General features: G+C 41.8%; 1 protein-coding gene across 1 annotated transcript in view; it reads right to left on the reverse strand.

Annotated features, from left to right (window-relative positions):
* Positions 1-21868, reverse strand: part of ATG4A (autophagy related 4A cysteine peptidase) — a 61952-nt gene that overhangs the window by 14151 nt on the left and 25933 nt on the right. The window contains exons 2-5 of the mRNA XM_039233511.1: positions 8801-8911; positions 6370-6441; positions 2842-2940; positions 97-198 (exon numbers count right to left, since the gene is read on the reverse strand). Coding sequence (XP_039089442.1) covers positions 97-198; positions 2842-2940; positions 6370-6441; positions 8801-8911 — 384 coding nt within the window. The remainder of the gene's footprint in view (positions 1-96; positions 199-2841; positions 2941-6369; positions 6442-8800; positions 8912-21868) is intronic.

A 21868-nucleotide genomic window follows, 5' to 3' on the forward strand; every position in this document is an offset into this window, starting at 1 on the left:
ATTAAGCAGATGGACAACTTAGCAGAGCCACATATAAGGCAGGAGATAAAAGTAGCAGGTACAGACATTGCCTTAAAACTACTGATGTGACCTTACCCATTTGATGGATAGAGTAGCAACAGTCCTTTCTATCTAAGAAGCACTGTAGGATCCGTTGGTATTCTTTGGGTTGTTCTTTTTGTTTCTCCCAGTTCCAGTCTTTTTAGGGGAAAAAATGAGTTAAAGTCATTTTTATAACTGTTTATTTACCTCTGTCTGCACTCTTACTGTACCCATGAGGTGAGAGGGAAAACACACGAGTTGCATCTGGAACGCAGGAGCGATCAAGTTAGAACATTGCTAAGGAACTCCAATCTTGATGACAGCGGCATCTGGAGACATGACTTTCAAAATCTCAGTGGGTGTAAAGTAAAAGCAAAACAAGACATTGACCAAGGCACTGACTTAGTTAGCCCAAGGGCTGGAGTTAGATACGTATTACATGACAACAATGTCAGGAAAGGCCTTTCTGGTCAGCTACTCAGTGAGAAGGAGCAAACCACAAAACCCAGGAGTATATCCTTAGATCACCCCGCTGCCACGGTGTCTCATCTCCACACAGACAGCAACAGCTTTGGTACCTATATTTTGGCAACACTGCCAAAAGAGTCTCACGGGGGGACTGCTCTTCTGACACACGACAATGTGCAGGGGAATATACACAATGTACAACTAAGGAAGCTTTAAAAAAATTGCATGTCACCGTTTTTACACAACCTTGAAAATGTCCACACTGACCTATGGAAAAACACAGACCTTTGCTATCAAGTGTTCAAGGTTCCTTTATGACCAAAGTCAAAATAACGACATCTCTAGGGATCCTGTCTGTGCTTTAGGCATGGCCTCTCAAATGCAGGGGCTATGTATCCCTCCCGAAGGACGTCTGCAAAAATTCTCCTTCATTGCCACTATACAGGGGATGTGCTTCTCTCCTTCCCTCAGCTCTAGGAACTCTGTGTAATGGGACAGATCTCTGGGGCTCCATTTGCTTCTAAGACACAAATTTCTCTTCTGAAGGTTTGAGAGAGATTTTTAACCTCACAGTCGAAGTACACTTGAAGCCAAAGGCCATCACCTCCAGAGTCTTCTGTTCTCTTTGCTTCTAATGGATCTGAAATAAAACTTTTAAACTTTGTGGTCAGCACAGTCTTCAGAGGGTGAACCACACCCAACTTTTTTTTTTTCCCATTTGCTACCAAATTGTCCAAATCTGGAGAAATCTTGATTTAGTGGCTGCTGAGTACCACTAAATGCTGACTGAGAACAGCAATGAGTGAACGAATACTTAATTATGGAATAACTGAATAGGAAGCACTCCAAAATACTTCTTTACAAAACTACATCTTTGAAGGGTGCCTAGGTGGCTCAGTCGGTTAAGCGTCAGACTTTGGCTCAGGTCATGATCTCACGGCTCGTGGCTTTGAGCCCCATGTCATCAGGCTCTGTGCTGACAGCTCAGAGCCTGGAGCCTGCTTTGGATTCTTTGTCCTCCTCTCTCTCTGCCCCTCCCCTGCTTTCTCTCTCTCTCTCTTTCTCAAAAATAAAAATAAACATTAAAATGTACCAAAATTACATCTTGGAATTTATCTTAGCTATAAGATCTATTTCCAAATCCTTCCTGCTATTTGCTTTTATATTAAAACAACTGAGGCTACTGACTGTGCTGTTTTATGTTTTCCTCATTTGTTTCCCACAAAATTCACTTCCAGGAGGATCATCTTGCTGTGTTTTATAAGTGAGAAATTAAATAGAATGAATCTGCTCTGAGAAGTATGCGTACCCTAGAGAAATCACTGGACAAGTCAGAAGACCTGTCTTCTATTCGCAAATCCATGCTTTCTTACTGTTTAACTCTGGGCAAGTCCCTATACTTCCTGAGCCTCAATGTCCTCATCTGTAAAAAAGGAATTATGATCCTACCCAGGAAAAGTGGGTTTAGGCTCCTGTAAACTCTAAATAGAAGGTGTTAAGCACTCATACCTCCCCAGGTCCTCCCACAATCCTCTCTGGTCACTGCAGCTGGGTGCGTGAGGCTGCCATAGTGGGGGGAAAGGAGTGATGTTTCCAAACCTCTGAATCTCAAGGAGCAACAACTGATAAGTTTAGCAGGTCAATCTCATCCAAGATGTCCTTTCCCTCCCTCCCATCCCCATGTCAACCCAGGCTTTCACCCAAGTGCCTGAACTGGCATCCAGTCAAGGTCGTCCTACAGATGCCCAAAGGGAAGCACGCACATGCCTTAAGAAAGCAAGAGACTCAAGGGTTCCAAGCAAGATTATCGGAAGTTTCTTAATGAAGCAGCCTCCTGAGAAAGCTAATTTAAGGATTCCTTCATTGTCAAGTGGACATTCTCAGTGAACCCAAACCAAAATAGCGCCAACTCCTTCATTAGACACTTCCTTTAGGTCACTTACATCCTTCACCTGGCAGACTTTTTCAAGGAGGTCGAGAAACAGACTTACCACCACACCCGTCTTCCTGCTCCCTTTGTTATCTGACCTGTTTTAAGGACTCACTGGAACAATAGAGAAGATGGAAACTCTAAATGACACACCTGCCTCAATGTTCAGCTCTGTCCCAGGAAAACAACTCTCTGGCTTGGTGAGTCACGAGGAAATGCTGACTGTTTCCTTCTCCTGGGGGGCTTTATTGACTTGTTGGCCCCATCACCTTGAGCTGGCAGATAGCACTTTAGGACCTTCGGCTCTGTTACTGAATTTTCCTGAAGCTCGGCACCAGTGCTAAAGTACCAGAAGGAAGTGCTACTGCAGAGCTCTCTGAGGCAGAACGAATTTAACTCACCCCTTCCCAAGTGTCTGCAGATAAGGGCTTGAGCCAGCATCATCTGTCCACAGCGGAGCATACATCCCCAGCCTGCATCTGATGAAGGGCCGGTCCCCCCTGTTGGCAAAATGGATGGGAATAACTATGGGTTTCCTGATTGCCCTTTCCTGAAACATCGGCATATGTGGGAATCATACAATACAGACAGACATACAAACTCTGAAAAGAGAGGCAAGAGATATAGCCAAATATCAAACAGGGCTTGTTATAGCGTGGAACTTGCAAAGATAACACTGAGTTAGCCAAAACAGTTTCTATGACCAAAGACAATACAAACAAATGAACAAAACCTGCCCCTTAGGTTTTCTGCTTGGGGACTTCGAGGTATGCATGCAATTTTTGTAGAGGACTGCCAGGTATGACTACCAACACCGAGCTCATGCCGTGTCACTATCTGCCTGACCAAACCTGGCTGTGCACAGCTCACTTCTCAGGGAAGCCAGTCTTACCTTAGTTAAGGAATAAATGCTACCAAAGGCAATCATCAACACGGTCAAAGAGATCTGGGAGACTCTTGACTGTTCTAAATATACATTATGAAGATCTCAACAGCAAGGACAATGTAAAATACAGGAAAGAATCCCAGATTATGCATCAGAAGAACAGTCTCTGGTTACCTAATCCAAGTCTCAACTAAGATTGGAAACAACGGCACCTGCCTGTTAGTGGATATTGTAAGAACTAAGTGAGAAAACATCTGTGGAAGTGTTCTACAAACCCACTCAGGATGATGTAAGTAGCTGGTGTTATGAGCATGGCTATAATCAAAAATGCTACTAATAAATTAGAAACATGCCACATCTTTAAACGGTCTAAAACCAGTTAATAAATAAAAGAAGACAACGGCTTCCACTTTAAGAACACTTGATGTAACAAAAATCCCATGTATGTGGCAAGGGTGAGCTCAATATCCTTTTTCAAGGTACCAGTGAAATCAGATAACTTGGATGGCAGAAGAGACATTCTGCTTTCATTGCTCTCTGTCCCCAACATGGGAGTGGAAAACTATGCTCATAAGCCTGATCTCACAAGACTAACTCTAAGGAGACTCATCAGCCATGTAAGGGCAAATGGGCCTCAGGGGCCACCGTTTTCCTTTCGTTGTGGGGACTGAAGGAGAGTTCCTACAGCAAGATGGGGAGGGTTGAGCCAACTCATAACCTGGAAGGAGAGTCCTTTGGCTCTTGCTAATGGCAGAATTATAGAACGTGTTAGTACAGAAGGATGTGATGGAGACTAGGTAAAGTAGAGATCATCTATTGCCAAAACATTATCAGAATTGGAGTGTCTGGCCAGCTCCATCAGTAGAGCATGCAACTCTTGATCTTAAGATCATGAGTTCAAGCCTCCATTGGGCACTGTGCCTACTTAAACCTTAAAAAAAATTAAAATAAACATCATCAGAGTTGAATTGCAAATGTTTTCAAGCCTTGTAAAGATCTCTTCACCTAGAGAAAGTTAACAGTTTAAAATCACTGGGTACTAGGGGCGCCTGGGTAGCTCAGTCGGTTGGGCATCCAATTCTTTTTTTTTTTTTTTTTTTTATTTAATTTTATTATTTTATTTATTTATTTATTTTTTTTTTTACAAATAGTTTATTGTCAAATTAGTTTCTACATAACACTCAGTGCTCATCCCCAAAGTGCCCTCCTTCATGCCCATCCCCCCCTCCCCCTCACATCCATCAGTCCTCAGTTTTTGTCAGCATTCAAGAGTCTCTCATGGTTTGCCTCTCTCCCTTTCCCCCACCATTTCCGCCCTTCTTCTCCCCCTTGTTCCTCCGTCAAGTTCCTCCTAATCCTCCTATACGTGCAAACATATGGTATTTGTCCTTCTCTGCCTGACTTATTTCGCTCAGCATAACACCCTCAAGGTCCATCCATGTTGCTACACATGGCCAGATTTCATTGTTTCTCATTGCCATGTAGTATTCCATGGTATAGATAAACCACATCTTCTTGATCCATTCATCTGTTGATGGACACTTAGGCTCTTTCCATGTTTTAGCTATTGTGGAGGGTTAATATCCAGAATCTATAAGGAACTCACCAAACTCCACGCCCGAAAAACAAACAACCCAGTGAAGAAATGGGCAGAAGACATGAACAGACACTTCTCCAAAGAGGACATCCAGATGGCCAACAGACACATGAAACGATGCTCAGCATCCCTCCTCATCAGGGAAATACAAATCAAAACCACACTGAGATACCACCTCACGCCAGTCAGAGTGGCTAAAATGAGCAAATCAGAGAACTCTAGATGCTGGCGAGGATGTGGAGAAACGGGCACCCTCCTGCACTGTTGGTGGGAATGTAAACTGGTACAGCCCCTCTGGAAAACAGTGTGGAGGTTCCTCAGGAAACTAACAATAGAACTCCCTTATGACCCAGCAATAGCACTGCTAGGAATTTACCCAAGGGATACAGAAATGCTGAGGCATAGGAGCACATGTACCCCAATGTTCATAGCAGCACTCTCCACAATAGCTAAAACATGGAAAGAGCCTAAGTGTCCATCAACAGATGAATGGGCATCCAATTCTTGATTTTGGCTCAGGTCATAATCACAGGGCCATTGGATCGAGCCCTGTGCCAGGCTCTGTGCTGAGCATGGAGCCTGCTTAGGATTCTCCCCCCTCCCCCGGCCCCGGCTCATGCACACATGAGCTCTCTCTAAAATAAAATTAATTAATTAGTTAATTAAAATCACTGGGTACTAAAGATTGTTCCTTTGTGTGTTTTATTACTTGGGTACTTTCTGTGGAGAGCAAAAAAATGTCCATGTGGACTTTGTCTTGGGCACTGATAAGAAAGTTGGATTTCCAGTCCTGCATCAAAAATCAATTAGACAGGTTTTCTCATAGGAGAATAACTTCCACCATTTGGATTTGACATTCTTTTTCCTACAAGGCCATGATACTAGGAATAGGCCACCCTACTTGCAAACATTTTACAGATTTTCTCTAAAATGAGAAAATTCACTTAGCTTATTGAGCTTTTTTTTTCCTAGACAGCAGCTGGTAACCTATCTATCATAGTTCATCTTCCAGTGGTAAGGTGCTTTCATCTCAGAGTGGGGGGACAAAAATCAAAAGAATTATTTTCTTTCATTCAAGGCTTAACTGAATATTAAAATATTCAAGTAATTCCACAAAGCAGTGGATTATAAGTTGATAAATATTACCCAGTCTAGAATTGTGACTTTCTTTTTGCTCCTAGAAAACAAGAAATACTACCTGGTGCCTGAAAACTTAGAGATAGACTCCTAAGTATACTAGCATTACATATTCACACAAAGGATCCATACATGATACGGTACTTGGACAATGAAACTTTTGAATAAAGTGTAAGACTTATGTATTCCCCCTAAAGCAAATTCTTCACCACAGTGAGCTGTTAATCCTGAAGTTTCTGGGAGTCACTTATCACCTCAGGCAAGCTATCTACAAGGAAGGAAGCAAAGTACAACAAATGATATACCTACCAATCGGTGAAAATTTCCTTCTGTATGTAAACCATAGACGAGCACTTATATCAGACAACAGCTTAGATTTTTCTGAAATTAAATGTGAAATTAAAATTAAATCACCACATCTAAAGATATCTGCTTTTGATTTCTGAGCCAGCAGAAAACTCATTTTCAGGTAAACCAGTCAATCCCATTGTTATGGGGCTAGGGAAGTTCATAGGCAATCCAATCTCATCTTAGCCGAGTAATTTCAGCATTCTCTTTCACCTATGTTTTGACCAGAGCTACTGGCCAGGTGGTTCCTGTCTCCTACTCACTGAGCTCCATGGCTCTGGCAGGTACTAACACTGGGGTCATAGCCAAAAGACAAGGGATAAGGATAACCCACTAACAAGGCAATCAGCCCCTGTCTGAATGGCGATGGTTGGATCCCTCATCAGTACCCAGTGTCCATTATCTAAAACTATGGGTGTGTATCTGTGGGGGAGGGTGTGGGGGTGTATGTGCATACGTGTGCATGCATGCATGTTTAGCCAAAAAGGAGAGATCCCTGATAAGTAAATGAAGTGTGTAAAAATGTATCAACACCACCCAGTGCAACTGGCATTTGTAATCTAATGGATAGATAAAATCACAAACTCTTTGGTGTCTTTATTCAAAGCATTTCTTGCATGTTATGACATAAATTTACTTTAATGGCCACATATACGGCAGCTTTCATGTTTCCATCTGTGTAGAACTTATAGCCATTGCACTGGTTAAGAGTAAAACTTCCAGAGTTGTACTCTGCCTGGGTTGGAGCCCTGACTCTGCTCCTTGCCAACTGTATGGCCTTGTCATGTAATCTTTCTGAGCTTCAGTTTTCTTATCTGTAAAATGGGGAGAATAAGAGCACCTACATCATAGAGTTATAAGTATTTCACAAGACAATGCACGGAAAGTGTTTAGATGGTACAGTATGCAGTAAGTCTGCGATAAATGTTAGCTGTTTTTATATACCTCTCCTCTCAAATGTTCATACCACCCACTCCTTCCTCTGATATTCAGGCCTTTCAGCTTACCTATATGCTAGAAAGGCTGGGGGAAGTTGTACAGGCATTTTAACAATAAGTGCAGTTTGAAAGGCATTTCCCAACTTAACATTTGAATATGGGCATATTTGGCAACCTGGGGATTCCTGTTATCATGGAATACAGAACTAGAAGAGATCCTCACCAGACTTCCTCATTTTAAGTACTGGTGAAGGAAGTTAAGATTCAGAAAGAGAAAGTGACTTATCTAAGGTAGGGGAAGAGTCTGAATACAAAAGGTCTCTGAATTGCTAGCCCTGGGCTTTCTCCACTATTCCGGACTCTCTAAACCAAAAGATGAAGCCAGACATGGAGAGGAGCCAGAAGATGCTAACTTCCCCTCCTGCCTTGAGATCAGTTTCTTCCTATTTCTTCCTCTATATGAGGGCCTTCAAAGAGGATCTCTTCTCAGACAGAAAAAGCAGAGCCGACTCTCTCCAAGCTCAGGGTTTATCTGGGTGTTGGGTTGTTGGCAGTTTTAGGTTAAAAGATCTCCCCTGGGGTACCTGGGTGGCTCAGTCGGTTGAGTGTCCGACTTCGGCTCAGGTCATGATCTCACAGTTTGTGAGTTCGAGCCCCGTGTCAGGCTCTGTGCTGACAGCTCAGAGTCTGGAGCCTGCTTTGGATTCTGTCTCTCCTTCTCTCTCTCTCTGCCCCTCCTCCACTCATGCTCTGTCTCTCTCTCAAAGAGAAATAAACATTAAAAAACTTTTTAAATAAAAGGTCTTCCCCAATCTATAAGTATATAAGGGTAAGGAAGAAATATTCAAGCCTCTTTTCCATCTAGCTGCAGTGGCTAAAAGTTCTATACAAAATCAGAATAAACCGAGATGGTGCTACGTCAGCAGATCTACACCTACAAGACTTCTTAGTGTCTGATGTGGTTTCTGACAGCCACGGGCTGCTTAGAAGTCCCCTGGGTGGCAGCATCTTTCATCTAGACAGAAAAGGATACAAGGGGAATGAGAAGTGTGTAGCCCAGGCACTACAGACTAAAACTGGTTAGTGATGCCACAAGTGGGTCCATACTTTTTGAAAGCCAAGGCTTATAGAATTCAGGGGCAATTCTTTAAAGAAAAGAATAAAAATACATATATATATATATATATATATATATATATGACCCTTTCAAATTGCACAAACACCTATGATCACGTGAACACGATGCTAGGTACTCTCAGGGCCTTGGAAGGGATCTGTGTAAGCAAGGAGCCTGACCTTGACCTTCTCTGGCTGCAAGGTGTGTCTGCCTACAAGTGGCATTAACAGTCACCAAAGTCATACACCACCAGCCCCACAAGGAAAAATGGATAGGACCTTAACTTCAGACACCTACCTCATTTAGGTTCGCACAGACAAATGCTACCAAACCTTACCTGTTTTAAGGAGATGCTGTTTCCCCAAGATCCATACCAGCTCATCTGTATCTGGGAATTCTTCTAGGTAGTCAGCAAAAATAGTAATCTGGTTTTCATATTTGGATAAAACTGAAAGAAAAGGAAAGAAACTTAAGCAAAATGTAATAGAGGGGGGTTGCTTCTGTGGTTTTACTGGTTATTACTTTTGTCCTGAAGGTGAAAGATCATTGGCCTGAATAAAATGGAGACAAACACTTTTCCTGGAGGAACAAAGATACTCACAAAGCCTCAGAATCCTTTAGCAGAGGGATTTCCTTCTGACCACCTATTTTTACCTTCCCTTTCTCATGGTCCCATTTGGCACCATCTCCAAATATTTAGTTCACGGTCATTTCAAAACCTTTCCACCATGGGGTCTTCTTTGTAAATAACCACTTACCTAGCTTCTCCAAGCAAAAGTGTATCAATGTGATACAATAATACCTAATACTTGCATATCCAACTCCTGCCCATGTTACAGGGAATATTATGAGGTTTCTAGTGGCTGGTGGCTTTGGAAGGGGCCGTGACAAACTCTAAAGATTACACAACTGTGAAAATGTAATGTTTTAGCTGGAAGACCAGAGGTTTTAACAGCACTTTTGTTTGCCATTTTATTCACATATGACTTCTGCAAAGAAGGATCTTGAAGCTGATGATAAATATAACTGTTCTTGGGATTCACAAATGACCGTGGTTATCTCTCAAGATAAAGTAACTGGATAACACATAATTAAAATTTGTAAGTTCACAGGTCAGATTCTCAGAACTTAGGACCAAGTGATGTGAGATGAAGTAAAATTCACTTTTGTACTGGGGCGCCTGCGTGGCTCAGTCGGTTAAGCATCCGACTTCGGCTCAGGTCAGGATTTCACTGCTCGTGGGTTCGAGCCCCGCATCGGGCTCTGTGCTGACAGCTCAGAGCCTGGAGCCTGCTTCTGATTCTGTGTCTCCCTCTCTCTCTGACCCTTCCCTGCTCACGTTGTCTCCCCCTCTCTCTCTCTCTCAGAAATAAATAAAACAATAAAACTTTTAAGAAACTAGTAGTCATTCTTGTTCCTGAAAAGAAGGGGCATAAACTGATTTTTCAAAATGGTAGGTAAGGAAGATGACCTGAGTGTAACATGAAGAAAAGTTACAGAAAACCTAGAAGCCAGGGAGCTTACAGGCTGCTTCAGTAATCAGAGCTTGAGAGAACAAAGCTTACTGTAGGACAAAACAATGGAAGGAGAGAGGAACAGGACAAACCAAGAGTCTCTCTCTTTCTCTCTCAGAAATAAATAAAACATTAAAAAAAATTTTTAAAAATTCACTTTTGTACCACCTGTGGGGAAAGAGCCTGCTCAAAGAGTTAAGATTAACTTATGAGGATTGCACAAAAAACAATAAAATACCTAGGAATAAACCTAACGAAGGATACAAGAGATCTGTATGATGAAAACTATAGAAAACTTATGAAGGAAATTGAAGAAGACACAAAGAAATGGAAAAACATCCCATGCTCATGGATTGGAAGAATAAATATAGTTAAAATGTCATTTCTACTCAAAGCAATCTACACATTCAATGCAATCCCAATCAAAATGGCACCAGCATACTTCTCAAAACTAGAACAAACTATCCTCAAATTTGTATGGAACCACAAAAGACCCCAAATAGCTAAAGTAATATTGAAGAAGAAAACCAAAACGGGAGGCATCACCATCCCAGACTGTAGCCTCTACTACAAAGCTGTCATCATCAAGACAGTATGGTATTGGCACAAAAACAGACACATAGACGAATGGAATAGAATAGAGAACTCAGAATTGGACCCAAAAGTGTACAGCCAACTAGTCTTTGACAAAGCAGGAAAGAGTATCTAATGGAAAAAAGATGGTGCTGGGAGAACTGGACAGCAACATGCAGAAGAATGAAACTAGATCATTTTCTCACACCATACACAAGAATAAACTCAAAATGTATAAAGGACCTGAACATGAGACAGAAAACCATCAACACCCTAGAGGAGAAAGCAGGAATCAACCTCCTTGACCTCCACCGCAGCAATTTCTTATTTGACACATCCCAAAGGCAAGGGAATCAAGAGCAATAATGAACTATTGGGACCTCATCAAGATTAAAAACTTCTGCACGGCAAAGGAAACAGTCCATAAAACTAATAGGCAACCAATGGAATGGGAAAAGATAGTTGCAAATGACATATCAGATAAAGGGCTCATATCCAAAATCTATAAGGAACTCACCAAACTCCACACCCGTAAAACAAAGAATCCAGTGAAGAAACGGGCAGAAGATATGAACAGACACTTCTCCAAAGAGGACATCCAGATGGCCAACAGACACATGAAACGATGCTCAGCGTCCCTCCTCATCAGGGAAATACAAATCAAAACCACACTGAGATACCACCTCACGCCAGTCAGAGTGGCCAAAATGAGCAAATCAGAGGACTCTAGATGCTGGCGAGGATGTGGAGACACGGGCACCCTCCTGCACTGTTGGTGGGAATGTAAACTGGTGCAGCCTCTCTGGAAAACAGTGTGGAGGTTCCTCAAAAAATTAACACTAGAACTCCCCTAGGACCCAGCAATAGCACTGCTCGGAATTTACCCAAGGGATACAGGAGTGCTGATGCATAGGGGCACATGTACCCCAATGTTCATAGCAGCACTCTCAACAATAGCCAAAACATGGAAAGAGCCTAAGTGTCCATCAATGGACGAATGGATCCAGAAGATGTGGTTTATCTATACGATGGAATACTACATGGCAATGAGAAAGAATGAAATCTGGCCATGTGTAGCAACGTGGATGGACCTTGAGGGTGTTATGCTGAGCGAAATAAGTCTGGCAGAGAAGGACAGCTACCATATGTTTGCACGTATAGGAGGATTAAGAGGAACTTAATGGAGGACCGTGGGGGAGAAGAAGGGGGGAAAACTAGTGGGGGAGAGGGAGGGAGGCAAACCATGAGAGACTCTTGAATGCTGAGAACAAACTGAGGAAGGATGGGGGTGGGGGAAGGGGAAAGGGGGAGATGGGCATGGAGGAGGGCACTTGTGGAGATGAGCACTGGGTGTTATATGGAAACCAACTTGACAATAAAAAAAAATAGTAGAGTGAAAAAAACAAAAAAGACTAACTTATGAGGGGGTCTTAATCTCAAAAGTTCTCTTTAAGTAATTTTCTGAGAGAAATAGTATCACAGGTGGTAAGGAAGTTTCCAAGCTAACCCACAAAAACCCATTTTAACCTGTAACCAGGAAATCAAATTGATGGAATATTTCATAGTGTATATGGTGCTATGTCTATGAGGAAACGCACTTCAAGTTCAAAGCTAATGCATCCAACATATGCCTTCTCCTCTGAGCTCTTGGAGGCTCCCTAGCCTCTAAGGGGAAGGGAACTCAGGGAGAGTAGGTCCAAGCACCTGCAGCGACTCTCCCACAGCAGGGCCCGAAAGCCCTAAAGGAATAATTTTTCTGTAAAAATGCCATTGTGAGATATGTTTAACTCACGTGAGAGGACAAATTGTTTTCTTTTGGCTTTGTTTTCTAAGGCAGGAGCATGCTGTTTTCATTGAAATAAATGTTCCTAAGTATGAATGAGTCCTTTGATTATGAAAACAGGTTCACCTGCTCACACCGCTTGGCTGGAGGTTGAAGTTATGCTCTCTCTCATTTGTACAAATTGAAGTTATAATTTGTGTGAAGTTATCATTTTAGAAACACAGCTACCCAGTAGTTCAAGAAATACTGCCTTTCTTGAAATGTATTAAGAAGCCCAATACACCTGGGTGGCTCAGTGGTTAAGTGTCCGACTTCAGTTCAGGTCATGGTCTCATGGTCTGTGAGTTCCAGCCCTGCGTTGGACTCTGCGCTGACAGCTCAGAGCCTGGAGCCTGCATCAGATTCTCTGTCTCCCTCTCTTTCTGCCCCACTCCTCGCCCACACTGTCTCTGTGTCTCTCAAAAATAAAAATAAACATTAAAAAAAAAAACTTAAAGAAGTCCAATCTTTCAGGGATTTAAGTAGCTTTTCTCCTCAGGATGTTTTAATCGTTAAGGTTATGGTCTCGGCAGTATTTCAAACCTAAAGAGGTTAGAAATCAGACAGCCATTTTGTTCTCCAGTGAAAACTCATCACTGCTGAATCTGCCAGAGAACCTGTGCCCTCTTAGCCTCTCTGTCACTGGCCTCAGCCCCTGGCCTCGGTCCAGGAAATACCAGGCTAAAAATGACCACCCAGGTCAGGCCATCCCCAGGAGGTGGTGGACTGAGGTAGTGTAAGTCACACTGTGTACCTTCCCACCCTCCTCTCTACCCCTCACATGCAGGAGAAATCAGGTTAAAATGAACATCCCGGGGAGCCTAGAAACAGAGTCAGAAAATAAGGGCCTTGAAAGGGGTGTTGGAAAGGGGCAGCCTGTCTGGTGTTCCTCTGGTAGGGGTTAGGAAGGGTGTATTTGGTGAATGTACAGAATGTATGCATATAAGCCTTGGGTCTTTTTTTAGTACGGTCCAAGAAAAATCATTTCTCTATCGCCAACCCTGTCTCAGTGAGTCATGGCCTGGCCAGCTGGTCAAATTAGTACAGCCCCTTAAAGCCTGTGAAAACCCCACTGCTTCATTTGGGATGGCCCTGACCAAAAAGGAAGCCAAAGAATTTTCCTCTTGCTCTTCAGCCTTTCTCAGCCCAGCAAGAAGGTCAAGACAGTCTCTGTTCTTCCCGATTCTCCTCTTAGAAGATGGACTCCCAGAACGCAGGCTGTCGGGCTACTGCCAGCCCCAGCTGAAGCTACATGGATGAAACAAATGAAAGCCAGGCCAAAAGATGAGATTAACAGAAGCAAAAAGTAGTAACATGGGGAGAGTGTATACAAGAGGATCCAGTGAGGAAAGAGGAAGAGGTCTTCTACAAGGAGAACTCAGAGCCATGAAGAAGCAAACTGGGGCATCATTGAGGTGCAGAAGTGAAATCGCATTGTCCAAGAGAATTGCTTCTGACTAACACAATCCTTTTTTTAAAAAAAATTCATAAACTACTTTTATCTTGCCTTAAAATGAATAAACAAGACATCAGCCCCCTATAAGTTTCCTGCCCCTTTCAGCCTGTTTAAATTAACAGGAGCTATACAGGCAGAGCTACAAAGACCACAGCTGAGTGGACCAAGAATTAGCTTCTGTAAGGTCTGATGAACAACAGTCTTGGCTCTGTTCCATTTTACTTTAATAATAATTATTGCACTGAAGTGTCTGCTGGGTTGGCTTAGTGGTCAGCTAATAATTGAACAAAGACCTCCTTAAACTTCTGGAACCAGCAAGTCTCTCAGTCTTGGCCAAGAGGCTCTGAGTACATGTTGGGACATGCCTTCAACACTCACTCAGGCAGCTGATAACTCTGCCTTAGTCTTCCGTTGTGCAGAGCTTGAGATCAGCCATAGCGAAAGTTTAGAACCCTGTCACGTCTTTCCTGAGCATGCACACAACACTGGGAATGCACACAGTCCTGAGCACGCAGATAGTCATCTAGATTCCCAGGGATATGCCCAAACTTTTCAAGCTCCAATGGACATGTTATTCCCTAGCTTTTTCTTTTAAGCTTATTTGGTGTCAGGCATCTATGAAGTTAATCAGTTGCCTCTAATGGTTTTCATTTCTTAATTATTTCATTTTTAATTGAAGTATAGCTGACAAACCATATTATCTTAGTTTTAGGTGTACAACATAGTGACTTGACAATTTATATGTTACTCAATGGTCACTATGATCAAGATAGTCACCATGACTTATTTATTTTATAACTGGAAGCTTGTACCTTCTTAATCCCCTTCACCTATTTTGCCCATCTTTCACCCTTTTCCCCTCTGGCCACCACCAGTTTTTTCCATGTATTTATGAGTCTGTTCCTGGTTTGATTGCTTGTTTTGTTTCTTAGATTCCACATATAAGTAAAATCATATGGTATCTGTCTTTTTCTGTATGACTTATTTCACTTAACATAATACCTTCTAGGGGCGCCTGGGTGGCTCAGTTGGTTGAGTGTCTGACTTCAACTCAGGTCATGATCTCACAGTCTGTGAGTTCGAGCCCCATGCCAGGCTCTGTGCTAACAGCTCAGAGCTTGGAGCCTGCTTCAGATTCTGTGTCTCCCTCTCTTTCTGCCCATCCCCTGCTCATGCTTTGTCTCTTTCTCTGTCTCTCTCTCAAAAATAAACATTTAAGGGGCGTCTGGGTGGCTTAGTCGGTTAAGCATCCGACTTTCGCTTGGGTCATGATCTCACAGTTCGTGGGTTCGAGCCCCGCGTCGGGCTCTGTGCTGACTGCCAGCTCAGAGCCTGGAGCCTGTTTCAGTCTGTGACTCCCTCTCTCTCTGACCCTCCCCTGCTCACGCTGTCTCTCTCTCTCTCTCTCCTAGAAATAAATAAAAAACATTTAAAAATAAATAAATAAATAAACATTTAAATAGAAAACTAATACCCTCTAGATCCCTGTATGTTGTCATGAGTGGCAAGATGTCATTCATTTTTATGGCTGAGTAATATTCCTGTGTGTGTGTGTGTGTGTGCGCACGCGCGTGTGTGTGTATCTCACATCTTCTCTACCTTTTCATCTATTCATGGGTGGCTGGGCTGCTTCCATATCTTAGCTATTGTAAATAATGCTATAATAAATGTAGGGGTGCATATATCTTTTCTAATTAGTGTTTTTGTTTTCTTCAGGTAAATACCCAGAAGTGGAATTACTGGATCATATGATATTTCTATTTTTAATTTTCTGAGGAAACTGCATACTGTTTTCCCCAGTGGCTACACCTCTAATAGTTTTTCCAAAAAGCCCCTGGGGAAAGGCTTTCTGTGGCTAACTTCCACAGTTCTGAAAAGGTTGATTCTGACCATTTCTGCCAGTGTTTTTCACTTTTCTTATAGACAGAATTTCCAGAGGCCCACACTGTGCCATTTCTGCAATATCTTACTTTATTTAATTTTTTTTCCAGTCATTGACTGTATTTCTAAAGGTTGTTTTATAAAATTGCAAGCAAATGAAAAAACGGCTTTGGACAACACATATTCTGATAAAGCTTAACAGAGAGACTCTTGTACACAGCGGCTCCCAGATTCTGTGAGGTTTGTGTCCCACAAACAACACAAATGCTCTTAAGTCAAATCCAATGGTCACAGAATCTCAGGGCCAAAAGGGGCCTGAGATATCACAGCAAGTCTTCCTTGCAGGCCACCTGATTCTAAAGGCATGCCAGCATACTGCTGATTCCCCGAACAGCCTTCTCAGCAATACATGCATATTTAACATAGTATCAAGTAACAGCTTCAGAAACATAAGAAAATGTCCGTGGAAAACAGGTATGGTAAGTGTCAAATACTCATTAATATATTTATTCCATATACTTTCACTGAGTACCTACTATGTGCACAATGTATAAAATTTCACTGAGATATAGTATCCATCCTCCAAAAGCTTTTAATATACTGGAGAGGATGGGTCTGGATATAACTAATAGCAATAAGTATTATAATAAAGGAAAGCATAGGGAATATTGTCAATAATATTGTAATAATTTTGTATAATGACAGATGGTAACTAGGCCTACCAAGGTGATTATTTAACAACTTCTAAAAATGTCAAAGTACTATGGTGTATACCTGAAACTTATATATTATTGTATGTCAATTCTAGTTCAGTTTTAAAAAGAAAGTGATGGGGCACCTGGGTGGCTCCGGTGTTTGAGCTTCCAACTTCAGCTCAGGTCATGATCTTGAGGTTTGTGAGTTCGAGCCCCGCATCAGGCTCTGTGCTGACAGCTCAGAGCTTGGAGCCTGCTTCGGATTCTGTGTCTCCCTCTCTGCTCCTCCCTTGTTCATGCTCTGTCTCTCTCTTCCTCTCTCAAAAATAAATAAAAATTTTTTTAAAAAAAATTTTTTAGGGGCGCCTGGGTGGCTTAGTCGGTTAAGCGTCCGACTTTCGCTTAGGTCATGATCTCGCGGTTCGTGGGTTCGAGCCCCGCGTCGGGCTCTGTGCTGACTGCCAGCTCAGAGCCTGAAGCCTGTTTCAGTCTGTGACTCCCTCTCTCTGACCCTCCCCTGTTCACGCTGTCTCTCTCTCCTAGAAATAAATAAAACATAAAAAAAAAATTTTTTTTAATTTTTTAAAAAGAAAGTGATATAAGGGGCACCTGAGGGGCTCAGTTGGTTAAGCATCTGACCATCTGCTCATGAGTTCAAGCCCCACGATGTGCTCTATGCTGACATGCTCTTTCTCTCTCAAAAATAAATAAACATTAAAAAAAACTAAAAAAAGAGAAAATGATGCTGTCACAATCTCTCAAAAATAAATAAAGATTAAAGTTAGAAGAAAAAGTGATGTGGAAGACAACAGATTAATTCCAACTGAAGGTGAATGGGCCATCCACAACCTAGAAGAAGTGGTATCAGAGCTGAGCCTTGACAGAAATAAGATATAAGTGGAAAGGGGGAAGGGAAGAAATTCCCTAAAGGATTCAGCAAGCAACTGAGTGTGGGGTGGGGCTGGGGGGAGAGAGAAAGTCAGAGTTAAAAATACCTTGCAGTTTGTAAGTGTGGGTGATGAAATGGTAGCAGAAAAACATGGTGCAGGGTAGAGAGATAAAGGTTGGTCTAGCCAGAACATGTAGGACTCATGGGTTAGGTTGACGAAGGAAGGATTTTTTTTCAAAAGTGAAGAGGGGCATGGTAGATGACAGGTAGATAAGCAGAACCTAGGAAGGCAGGAGGAATTCAGAACAACAAAGCTCAGTCTAAAATTTGCTTGCAATTTTATAAAACAACCTTTAGAAATACAGTCAATGACTGGAAAAAAATTAAATAAAGCATAAGATATTGCAGAAATGGCAGAGGGAGGGCCTTCACCTCCTTCCTCCTGTGTCCACTTAGCATTCTTGTCTTTTCAGCCCCTGCCCAACCATGCACGGACCCCACCCCATCTTCATGTCTCTTCCTCCCAGTGCCCTGCTTTTCTGACAAATAGAAAATAGAGAATTGGAAATCACTTCTCATCATTTCCAGGGGAGATTTTCATGTCCCAAACTGCGAGTTTTCTTGAATGTATTCAGTAAGCCAAATCCTAGCAATGTTGGGTGGTCAAATAATGCAAAAGACATGCATCCTTTCTCTACAGACCGGTATCAACTCCGATGCCCTTTATCATTTTAGACTTAAAATATAGATTCTTAGCCAAAGAGTTATCATTCAGCTAGACTTTATGACTTTCTGAGATTCTATTTAACTGACCAGTACTGGTGATGGTGGAGCATAGGAGGCTGCACCTGACCCATTGCAGTGCAACTCAGCAAAGAGATAATCAGTCTGGTTGGCAAGGGACTATTGGTAAATGATTGTTAAATGAAAGTACTCCTTGCTTTTCAGCTAGAAAAATCAACTGGGCCATTGATAGCTTGGGCCCACAAAACACAACAAATCTTACAGAGTTCGGTCACTTCATCCTACTGACGAAATGGCGGTAAGAATCAAACATAAGGCAAAATTGTACTCTTTGGTTTTCCTTTAAAGTGATTCTTTTGTAAAACGTATTGCCTTTTTAAGTATATTTTTGTGTTTTTATCACTTAAAGACAAATGATTGTCTGCTATGTGCTGACTGAAATACATTCAGAAACATCCATGAGGAGCAGCACCTGGGTGACTCAGTGAATTAAGCACCCGGGTCTTGGATTCAGCTCAGGTCATGATCTCATGGTTTGTGGGTTTGAGTGGAAAGTCTGCTTGGGATTCTCTCTCTCTCTCTGTCTCTTTCTCTCTGCCCCTTCCCAGCTCTCTTTCTCTCTCTCCAAATAAATAAATTTAAAAAGAGAAATACCAATGAGGAAATGGGATCCCATACACAAATTGGTGAAGAATGTACATTACACATAGACCACCTCTAAATTGCTGCCTCTTTTTGCTTTTGATAAGGTAACTCTGCTCTTTTTTTTTTTTTTTTTTTTTTTGGGAGAGATGCAGTTTTCCAAAAGAAAAAGATGTTACTTTTGTAAAGCTTATCTTTGTTGATAAGACATACAAAGAAGGTTAGACACTGGATGGATGGATGGATGGATGGATGGATGGATGGATAAAAAACATTTGATTGATTTTATAATTCAAGACTTGAGGCAACTATCCTATAAGCTAAGAATCACCTTGATTATTTATCAACAGGTTTTGTTGTTAAGAATCAATCTGCTAAGTGGGAAGTGTGGTTGTATTTCCCAGAAATACAGTTGCACGGTAGTGCCACAGCCACAGTGGACCCAAAAAAGCCCCTGTGGCATTTGATTTTGGACGGTACTCAAACTAAAAGAACAGGAATCCTCAAATATAGACCTCATGATTCACGTAGGGAGCAAGCTATCTTAACAGTATTCAGCCAAAATGAAGAGTATATAAAATAATTTTGCTCTACATATAAAAATGTGGGTATTTTGAGAGGTGAAGAGAAGGAGGGATCACTCTTCACCCCTCTTAAAAACAGCTCTAGCCTAGAAAACCTAAAATGTAGCTTCTAGTCCTACCCTGCCACTAATTAGCTACGGGATCTTAGAGAACCTACTGCACTTCTTTGGGCCTTAGATTCTCCATCTATAAAATAAGCAGTGTGTTTTTCAAACAGCACATCATAACTTATCAGTAGGCTGTGAAATCTATATAATGGTTTGCAATCACCATTTTTAAAAAACAAAATTAAATACGGGCACTTGGATGACTCATTCAGTTAAGCATCTAACTCTTGGTTTCAGCTCGGGTCATCTCACAGTTCATGAGTTCAAGCCCTGCATCTGGCTCTGTGCTGTCAGCAAGAAGCCTGTTTGTGATTCTCTCTCTCCTCTCTCTCTCTCTCTCTCTCTCTCTGCCCCCCCCCCGCTCATCATCTCAAAATAAATAAATAAGCTTTAAAAATGAAATTAAACAGAACAGAAAATATTAGAATATATAATACATAATAAGGATTAATATCATTTCATGAAACTTGTTTGTGTGTGTATAAATTAGGTTGAAATATACAATGTATTTCCCCTTGTATTGTTGAATCAAAAGAGCTAGAAAACCAGTGGTCTAACCTATCCTGTCCATACAGTAGCCACTAGCTACATGCAGCTGTTTACATTTTAATGTACTCAAATTAAATACAACTAAAATTTAAGTTACTCAGTTGCACTAGCCACATTTCAAGAACTGACAGCCACATGTGGCTACTGGCTACCATACATAACAGCACAGCTACAGGATAGCTCCATAATCATAGCAAGTTCTATTGGGCAGACCTATCCTAACAACCTACCTATGGTTCTGTAGGGCGTAGAGGTAGGTGGGTTGTTAGGAAGAGTACTTTAAGCTCTGGGAAGAGAAGATGGGTTCACTTGTCTCCCTCTTGAGAGAGTCTGTGAATGTCTAAATACATGAGCCAACAATTATTTATTTAAGTTCTGTACTTGGTTCTGTGATGAATGCAGAGGAACTATCCTCATAAATATTCACTAAGTTTTAAGTGAGCAATCTGAGGCATCATAAAAGCATAATATCTAAAGATATGAGCCTATATAAATGAAAGATCTAATAATAAAAGGCAATACATAAGCAAGTGTTGATAATAACTGAATGCTATAAAAATTCAGAAAAGGGGGAAATCAAATGAGCATTGGAGCCATCAAGATTTCAAAGAGGGTATAGGATTTTAACTGTTGCTTAAATTATTGCTTCAATTAGAATGAGCAGAGATAAGACAGAAGAATATTCCAGATTAGGGGAATACTATTAAATATGTATGTATCAGAGACAAGGTAAATTCTGGAGAATACTGAGCAATGAGATTAGAGAGGTGGCTTGGGACTGGATTGTAGAGGGTGGAAAGCCAGGCAGTGGAGTAAAGCCATTGACAGTTTTCAAAGTGCTTTCATGGGGCGCCTGGGTGGCTTAGTCGGTTAAGCGTCCGACTTTCGCTTAGGTCATGATCTCGCGGTTCGTGGGTTCGAGCCCCGCGTCGGGCTCTGTGCTGACTGCCAGCTCGGAGCCTGGAGCCTGTTTCAGAGTCCCTCTCTCTTTGGCCCTCCCCTGCTCACGCTGTTTCTCTCTCTCTCTCTCTCCTAGAAAAAAAAAAACCCAAAAGGACTTTCACATNTCGGGCTCTGTGCTGACTGCCAGCTCAGAGCCTGGAGCCTGTTTCAGTCTGTGACTCCCTCTCTCTCTGACCCTCCCCTGCTCACGCTGTCTCTCTCTCTCTCTCCTAGAAATAAATAAAACATTAAAAAAAAAAAAGTCAAAGTGCTTTCACATGATCCTTGAGACACAGCCCTTGGGATAGGGCAAAAATCATTACTTCCAGTTTGGAGTTGAAGGAACGGAGACTCAGAGAGGTGACAAAACTTGTCCAGAGTCATATAGCTAGGGAGAAGTAGAACCAGGATTCAAACCAAGTTAATCTTACTCTTGACCCAGTATACTCCCTACTATACTTCCCACTATATTGGTACTGGGGAGTACCTTGCTGTTACAATAAAAGCTGGATCCAAGGCACTGGAGACAAGGGACACCAATGAGAAAGTTGTTCTAATAATCCAGGCATCAAGTGTTAAAGGCCTGCCCTAAGGTGGCAAGAAATCAGATGCTCTGGTTATATAACATACTATAAAACAAACTGACAATGCAGTACCCACTGTTTATAGGAGAGAGTACGAGTAGACAGTCTGAGGTTAGAACACTATAATTATTTTTAACTGGAAGTGATCTAAACTACCCCAAAGGAATAAATATTAACAATATAATTCATATACTGTGTCCAAATTTTTCCAGACGGCTGAAGGCAATGTTTTGGACACGGTTCCTAAGCAAACAACTCTTTATACGTCTGATGCATTTTTATGAGCCATTTCTGTCTTGCGAGTGTTTCCTTCCTCTGTCAATTTCAGTGTTCATTTCTCAGAACTAATTGGTCATATGATTTCTTACCTCATCTAGATTTCCAGTGAGAAAGGCCTAGTGCAAAAAGGTCAAGGAGCCACAG

The sequence above is a fragment of the Hyaena hyaena genome, unplaced genomic scaffold (assembly GCF_003009895.1).
Source record: "Hyaena hyaena isolate Hyena2069 unplaced genomic scaffold, ASM300989v1 scaffold_77, whole genome shotgun sequence".
Taxonomy (NCBI): domain Eukaryota; kingdom Metazoa; phylum Chordata; class Mammalia; order Carnivora; family Hyaenidae; genus Hyaena; species Hyaena hyaena.